General features: G+C 42.3%; 1 protein-coding gene across 1 annotated transcript; it reads right to left on the reverse strand.

Annotated features, from left to right (window-relative positions):
- Positions 1-4,959: 4,959 nt before the first annotated feature.
- LOC109466356 lies at positions 4,960-7,158 on the reverse strand. The gene is made up of 4 exons (XM_019764068.1): positions 7,147-7,158; positions 6,773-6,962; positions 6,265-6,522; positions 4,960-5,012 (listed from the first exon to the last, which is right to left on the reverse strand). Exons 2-4 carry the CDS (start codon positions 6,933-6,935, stop codon positions 4,960-4,962), a joined length of 474 nt encoding a protein of 157 aa, XP_019619627.1. The 5' UTR covers positions 6,936-6,962; positions 7,147-7,158.
- Positions 7,159-8,940: the final 1,782 nt, after the last annotated feature.

An 8,940-nucleotide genomic window follows, 5' to 3' on the forward strand; every position in this document is an offset into this window, starting at 1 on the left:
TTCTTTAACACGTTCAGCACGAACATAGACTGGGGACACAGATTGGTAACACACTTGACGAGAGGTTCAGAACCCAGGATAGGGCACGTCAGTGTAAGTAGTAGGAGATGTGGCCACTTGAGGGGAAACACGCAGGATATGAACTTCATGCAGGTCTTAAGGCGGGTCGATGTTTGTTAGAGTCACTTAGACGATGTCCACTGTGTAGTGGTTCGAGCGAGCTCTAGATGATTGAAATTTCGTTAGCACCTGTTAGTGCGAGCACACACCGAAGGGTGACCGAGTATGAAGGCACGTGCACACGGCAAGCTTTATAGAAGTTAAGTCGTGCAGGTGTAATTTTGCTGAATTTCCTCAAGAGAGTGGTTGACACATGCTAGTCCAAGCACTCAGAGAAGCAAGTTAAGTGACCAGCAACGCCATTCTCAGATGCGCCCGTCTCCCACACCGTATTTTAACGGGAATTAGTGAGGGGATTGTTGTAGGGTGGAAATGGCACGACCAAAGGGTGGTTTAATAAAGGTGTCAGAATAAATTGGTGCAGTGGGTTTCCCATGCAGCCGCTGATTTCGAGAACAAAGTGCACCGAGTGTCTTCGACAATGCATGATAACAAGGTACGGGAACTACGCTGAGATAAGGGAGTATGCAACGATGCTACATCTGTAAACTGTGACGGATTGGGAAGGTTGAAGTTCCCAGTGAACTAGTTCTCAGTGAATTTTACTGGTGTTATTCCTGGCGACCGGATAGAGAATTATCAGATCGGGACAGGGCGTTATTGAAGGAAGCCGAGCCGTGTCAAAGGTCATGGGGAATGTAACAAGGCCATTGGTCAACGGCGACTCTACGATAATAGAGCAAAGAAGAAGTCGCCGATCATTGACTTGGAGGATTGTTCCAAAGCTAACAAGGAGTCATTAAGCGCTCAAGTGGAAATGAACGACCCGCAGTCACTTTTGTTTGCTGTCAGTAGGTTAAAATATGCATTCGAGACCCAGGGAGTGTAGAGAAGAAAACGGTGGCGCTCGAATCTAGTACTAGTATAAAGTTTTGAGAACATCTCAAACAGCTGAAGAACGAGTCATTCATTGTGTGAAAGGACGTGTGTGGACAAAAACGAGGTTGAAGCAAAATCTTTTCAGAAGGTAATCCATGAGTTTGGTACCGTGAGACCGGAAATCCTGGCCTCGGTGATCACTCGTACAAGTTCCACGTGACAAAGGAAAGATCGGCGAGAGAGGTGTACATATGTACATGGGCAGAGGATCAGAAAGGACTCAATCGAAGTAGTCTTATTTTCGGGGTGATAATCACAGGTTTAGGGAAAAGCGACTGTTGTACTCAAATTGCGATCAAGAGCTCCAAGCTTGAATCGAGCACGTGGGGCAGATTAAGAATGGGGAGGTATAGATACTTTAGGTTAGGAAAATAGGTTGGACGAAAGGCTTGTACAAGAAAGATTTCAAGTGGTCATGTCTCCCTCACGGAGCAATTCCCGAGCAATCTTGAGGAGGTTTCGGTGGTCAGCTATGTGTTACGGGAGGGACAAAGTCCCCATGCAACCCCTTTGCGATGGGTAACGCTTTCCTGAAGTTCCGGTGGAAACTGAAGTTCAGAGAAAGAAAAATGTTCAAGGGGTGTGCTATCTCTCCGAGTCATGCGGCCGAAACAGAGGGTAGAAGAATGATTAAGTTAGGGTGGTTTGTAAGGATTGTAACCCGACACTACTTGCGAAAGCAAACCGGTATTGTAGTCAGGGAAACCCGCAGTTTTGGTTTCAATGTGGGGTAGGCGGTGAAGGTGTATATGCAGGTGTCGTCAAGGGTAGGACTACCTTGTGGACATAGACCGGGTTCAGGGCCCAGGAAACATCAAGTCCTTTCAAATATCGGCAAGTGTGCCGCAGAGCGATACGATGATACCTTCCTGTTATCGTGTTGAAATTATCATCAACGGGAAAGGGGAGCAGTTGGGATTGCTCCAAAGAGAGTTAACAACAAGAGTGGTGGTACACTATGCGGGTGACCTAGAGCCGGTTCCTGACACATCAGAAAGGACTCGTATTGCTCTTCCATCTACGTTAGAGGATTGACCTGCAGTGCACAGTAAAGATAAACCAATACCTTCCGAGTTGGAAGACAACGAGGTAGTTGTTCTAGAGGGTGCACAGTTTGGGGTAATTTGAAGAAGGAAATTGAATCGTTTCAGCAGCTCGAGATATCATTGTGAAACAGACACATATCTGGAAAGTCTTGCGTAGAATGGCAAGGGTATACGACTCCAACACTCAAGGGAAGACTTTTCACAGCTATGGTCGGGTATGTATTGATGTATGGTCGCGAGATTAGCGCACGAAAGTGCTTAGGTACTCGAATGTTAAGAAGAGCGCTGAACGTGGTACGGGAGAATCATGGGAGGAACTCAGGTTCTTATAGAGACTCCACGGTCGGTCGGATAAGGTAAGGATAAGAAGTACTGGGCTCGATGGATACTACGGGGAACACTAAGGCCGAGCCGGTGGCATGCGAACTAGTATTATGGGAACCAACCCATAGCAAATGGATCGTTGTCAGACAGCGCACAACATTTTGGAATATTGAGATCCTGAAGAAAGAGGTTGGCTTCAGCCCATTCGGTCGAAAGAAAGATGAACAGTACAATGGGATCTATCGCCTCATGTCTGACATAGGATATTTGAGACGGTCTGTTTAACCCTACCTAGACCGGGGGGGGGGGGGCTAAAAGTGCCCGAGGCAACTTTGATGTCACCTAGCGTCTGAACGGCTAGCCGCAGAACGGCCAAACTTGGTGACTTTTCCTAGAATATTGTTGGCAACAATTCTCTATCATTGGAATAAGATAATAATTTTTTGTGTTGCCATGGCAACGGGTTTCTGAGAGGCATTTTGTGCTAAATTTAGTACTTTTTGTTTCAACAATAGAATTTTATGGGTTTTATGTCAAGTTACTCATGGTTTCTAATATTAATAACATCCCATATAATTTTATGTAAATTTTATCATTAAATATGCATAATTTATGCTAATTTGATGACGTTTTGGCCAAAATCCAAGATGGCGGACCATATCATTAGAACAGGTATATACAGGTTATTTTCATTAAAATTTCATCAATACTTCCATTCATTTCTTTTTCTAAAAAAGGTTTAAAAGTCTTTAGTATGTTTACAATGTATTTTAGGCTTTATCATGAAAAAAAACTTTTTGAAAATTCAAGATTGATGATCCAAGATGGCGGATATCTTAAATATGCATGACGTCATTTTATGACGTCATCGGTGTTGCTATGGGCAACATAAGACTTAGTACACCATAATATTCTATCATAAACACTTTTGGTACAGTTATGTTGAATACCATTTAGTTTTCATGGAAAAACCTATTTAGACGGTTTTGGCCAATAAAATCACATTAATGACGTCATAATGACGATATTACGTCATAACGACATAAAAATTGTAGATATGATAAATTTTTACAAGTACACCATTCTCTGAAAATTTGGTGGTCATACGACATACCGTTCGCGAGTTCTTAGGGGGGGTCAAAAGAGTCCCCCCCCCGTCCCCCCCATGTCAAAAAAAGCCCGGTCTAGGTAGGGTTAAGTGTTGTCTGTCCTCGGTGCTGGGAGTGCCAAATCCCAAGTCCCGGAAAGATCGACCCGTAGCCCCCCTTCCCTGTTGAGGGTGGGGTTGTACATTCTTTCATATATTGCCTCCTTGACATCCCGTTCCCATGCCACCAGCGTGTTTCGCGGTCTAAGATATCGGTGGACTCAAGTTTGAAAGAGTGCCCCTGGTTGTGTTGTTGGTGGTGGAAAATAGCTGAGGAGTAGCCGTTGGCACTAGGTCGGCAATGTTCTTTGTATCTTACTTTGAGCGGTCTACTTGTCTCTCCGATGTAGGTGTTGTTACAGTTGGGCTCCTCGCATTTGAGTGTAAATAACATTCGCCTTGGTACCTTTGTGAGGTCGGTCCTTAGGGTGTACAAGTCTTTGTCTGAGGGTTGAGTGAGGTTTGAAGTTAGTGGCTATGTTGAAGTTTTGGAAGATCCGTCGGAGTTTCTCAGATACTCCTTGGACATACGGGATAGTGATGTTGACCTTGTTTTTCTTGATAGTGATAGTGATTAAATAACAATATAGTGACCTTGTTTTTCGGGATAGTGATGTTGACCTTGGTCTCTCAGTCACTGACGAAAGCTAGTGGATACTAGCTGAAACGTCTGACGTTTTCAAAATCATATCCAGTTGCTTGAGTAACTGCTTTTTGGCGTATCGTATTACCTGGATGTCTAACCTTCATCGACGTACTTTTGATATGGTATGCAGCTGTGTAGTTGTAGTAAAACCATGCACTCAGTTGGTGTAAGGCGTCCCACGGTTGACCACAGCAAAGATCTCATTTAATATTATAATGACCTACTTGAATATTGTAATGAGCCAAATGCAGTCTTGAAACTTGTACATATGCAACAGTTTGAGTGATAACCCAGTGCCTCTGCCCCGCCTGCCGTTTTGCATTTGATTTGCGCGCTAATTCCATCCTGTGGAGTTAATTGGTACCCCTCTTTTGTTTTCAATTGGCTGATCAAGAACAGAACGGATGTCAGGCTTGCATAAATACTAGTAACACAGACAAAACAACTGTAAGCAATGATCAGCAAGTTCTATTTGAAGCTCTTGCTGTAAGGTACAACACATTTATTCTGATCTGAATCTGGTCCCCAAACAACCTGAAGCTATAATATAAGTTACCTCCAGCATGACCTGCAAAGGACCCCTTTAGGTAAGGGCCACGGATATCAGAACCCATAAAAAATGGGGATAAATGACAAGGAGAACGGGCCACAGTGATTCCTCTGTAACACTAACAGATAGCTAAACATGGCCTCCCGAGCTCCCCCAGCCATCGTGATGATATATATAACCTCCTTGGTTAAGAGTCGGGAGCAAGGTCGGCTACAGTGTTCGGCTGTGCCAGTTTAGTATCTAAAACATTAGGGTGTGGACAGTACGTTATTAGAAATTGTTTGGAACATCTTGGAAAAGGTTAGCCCCGACTATTTCCGGTAAAGCTATCTCTGCAAATTCACCCAGTATGCACATTCACCCAGTATTGACCCGTTCAGACTATATGCCAGACAGTTCCCAGCCTCAATACACATGCTAGGCCCTGTTATTAGGCTCGGTTAGACAAAGGAGATATGATATACCAAGAGACCATGGAGTTTGGTTAGACCAAGCAGGTTATGTTTTACCTCCTTGGTTAGACCCTGTGAAAAAACTTTCGGAAGGGAAATGCTGTCCCCTGGATTGAGAAGGTAGCCTACATAGCAGCCCTGGTAACAGTCTAGCACCCAGGCTATGAGCCATACAAACCTTTCATTCAATTGTTGTCAATTTGTTACTGTCTGTAAAACATTTTCTTTCAAGACCTAAAAGGAAAAAAAAGGAAAGCTGGGCCGAGCTGTAGTGAACAATTACTGCGCATAACAAAAGACAGCCAACCTTTTGTCTTGTGGCAAGGGCAAATTATAGATAATTACGTCTCATAGAGGTGCTAAATACACGACTAATTGGCCTACCGACGTGATTGACAGCTAGAATTTGCTAAGAAGGTAAAGATTCATAATCTTAACTTTGAAGCGTTTTGAGGAACTATAGCCATGACCAGGGAACGTCAGAATCAAAGTAGAATGATTGGTAATGTCCTGAACTACCCAAACCTGTTTAGATCCTTTTGCTTATCATGAACTGTCTTTTGATATAGAGCAAGAAAGTTAGGGTAACCCTAAAATTATGGCATTGAAATGGACAAAAACATAAAAAGCAGGAATAATATTTCAAATATATCAAAACAGTTTCTAAATGGTGACAGATGTAAGAATGTACCCGCCAAAAAGCGTCTGTCTATGATGTTGGCTATAGTTCCTCGATTTACGTTTTCTGTTTAAGAATTATGCATCACATCAGACATAGAAATATGCAAATATAAGAAATATAACAACATGAAAGTAATATTTCAACACTCAACAAGTTGTATTTTGCCTTTCCCCCAAGTTTGAACCATTTCTGACCAGCTACGGCTGAGTTATGGCATTTTTCCGAAAGGACCTGAAAAATCAGTAAATTGGCACCGTGGGACGCCTTACACCAACTGAGTAGGATAAACTTTAGTTTATTTAGTTTGGCCACCAAATGCTTGGTTTTGACAGACAGAACCTCCTAATAACTGTCTTACTCGGTTTAAGCCACTGTCTGCGCAAGGGCCCATGGGCACACTGTGGGAAGGCTTCACTGTGGCCACTGTGAACATTGTGCAAGTGGTTGTCAAGAGACAACCACTTGCCCTCCACCAAGTCACCAGCACCTTCCCTAGTTGTTGTGGAACACCAGTATAGGTGATTGACAATGGAGTTTGTCCAATCACCTACTACCTCACACTCCTGCTTTGCCAAGGCAGAAAGCTTCTTCCTGAGTCCAAATAACAAACCAATTACTGCATGAGAACACGTGTTTATTTAGTCTGAATTTGTTCAGTGGGGCTTATTGAATTGGTCTTCTTTGTCCTTAAATTTTAATGTAACCAGTATAGCAACCACTCAAACACTCCAGAGAAGCTAACAAAACACTGACAACTTGCTCTTTGTAAGGTCCACAATAATTGCAGTTTATGTCAAATCATGAATCAGCTCTAACTATGGACAGTCAGCCCTCTTGCTTCGTCTGTGTGAACTAGGAATGCGTACCTTTAGCAATGTGCCAGATGTCATACAGACGACATGTTTCTGGCAGGTTTTCTCTTATCCATTTGGCGATCTGTATGTGGCGATCAGTGACGATCTTGCCGATCTGCAGTGTGCAGTTCCTCCTTATGAAGTCAATCGCCCTAGCCAGACCCTCCTTCTCCATAGCATTGCTTGATCCGACTTCATTGCTCTGTTTTTGAAATAATACAGGTAGGAAAACTTTTAGACCAAAGTAACATCAAATCATTTCATCATTACATTAAAGTGCTTTGCATTTAATGTTATTAAGGCATTGCTGCTTGCTTCAAAATTACCTGTAGTTGTAATACTAATAGATAAGAGAAAAAATTCTACAAACAGGAGAAGCTACTTACCTGAACCAACTGTAGGGTAAGAATCTTGTTAGTCCTCAAATCCATAAGGGTGTAAGACCCATATTTAGCTGAATGTCCAGGGCTGTCGGCCCTGCCATCACCTCCCAGTATCAGTGCCTGTCCTCCTTCATGCAGGGCTGCAAACATGCCTGCCTGTTTCCTACTCCAGACGTTCTTGATTGCCAAGTGGAGGGTCATACGTTGCTGCCGGAAGAAAGTTCTAGCTGAGATACAGTGTAGGCGAAGGCAGGCAAAGACGTTCAACGCCTGTTGTGGTATTGCCCCTGTTTGAAAGCATATAAATTCATTGTGATTTGTCTATGACAAGACAATTTTATTGGTTACCTGCATCAATCTGTGTATTATAATAATAATAATAATAATAATGGGACAGTATGTACTTATACACAAATTAACATTAACTCATCTGTAAACCTCCTTGCAATGTGGCTTTAAAGGTTCAGTTTATATGACTTTAGACATGATTGACAGGAAGTAATTCAATACCTTCAAAAAGAACTGCTGCAGAGATCAGCAAGTTCCCAGCTGGTGTGTTGCGTATGAATGGCTGGCTGCTCCATGTCCTCACATGTTTGCACAAGGTACAAATCTGTGTGATGGACAGGAAGGACCCAATGGTCTCGAGGCGAAGATTCTGCTTTCCACTACCACAGATTAGGCAGAGAGAGAAAAGCTGCAGAAGAGCTGAATGGAAGACAAGGTACTTTCTCTCCTCCTGGGGTGGTACTGACTCATCTGGCAGATGAATCTCTTCTGTCTCCAAGTCATCACTAGGTAAATATTGAAAAAAAAATTGGTTTGCACATTAAGCTGTGATGCCACATTAGGGATTTCAACAAATGTGTTTTACTGTTATGATACTGTGATAAAAGAGGCTATTTCAACAAATGAAGGAATATGTTGCAATTGCTTCTGACCTATCAGTGTCTGACAGCTCCTCCTCTGAGGGAAAGTAGTCCTCATCATCATCGTCATCCTCCTCTTCCTCAGACTCCGGCTCCGACTTGGTGTCCTCATTCTCCGGGGGTGGGGCGAGGAGTGTGCACTGGACCCAGCGCGAGCAGGAGTGACCTGTGTTGCTGAAGAATAACAAGCAAAATGACTTTGAAATATTAGCACTGTCAATTCTTCATAGTATTTTAAAATTACATACATATAATTGTATAAAATGTCTATTTCAAAACAAAACCATCATTGTCATAAGTGGAAATAATATGTGCCTTAATGATGATTGTATACAGATAAACTTTTGAAAAAGATGTACAATGGAAAGGAATGTTGCAAAACTCTTAATACAGCTGTAATGCATGAAACATTTTACAGTAATTGTGTTACAAAACACTTGAGCATCACACCATCTTTACCTCTGTGTCTGCCTGAGGACTTTGTCTGTGTGCCCACACTGTTTTTCAGCTCGGCTACAACCTGAGGATTGTTTAATTTACATTAGGTTTACCACATAATCTTCAAGATGAAAGAATAGATTGTGTCAAAAGTGTCAGTGCACCCCTCAGATTAAAAAACCTTGTAACTCTCAGAAGAAGTTCAATTATATCTGACATTTAGTATAGGAGAGAGTTTTTATCACAAAGTACAGTATTTATTATTTCAAGTAACATACCTCAATATCAACCGTGTCTTGTGAGAGATTCTGATCCTAAATGAAACAGAAACAGTGTTTTTAAAAACTTGGACAATAGTTACCACACAGCACTTTGTGACTAATGATTTTCTTGACAAATGTTTCAATGTTTAAGCTTATATTGTTACAAA

Source organism: Branchiostoma belcheri, unplaced genomic scaffold (assembly GCF_001625305.1).
Source record: "Branchiostoma belcheri isolate BF01 breed outbred unplaced genomic scaffold, Haploidv18h27 scaffold164, whole genome shotgun sequence".
Lineage (NCBI taxonomy): Eukaryota > Metazoa > Chordata > Leptocardii > Amphioxiformes > Branchiostomatidae > Branchiostoma > Branchiostoma belcheri.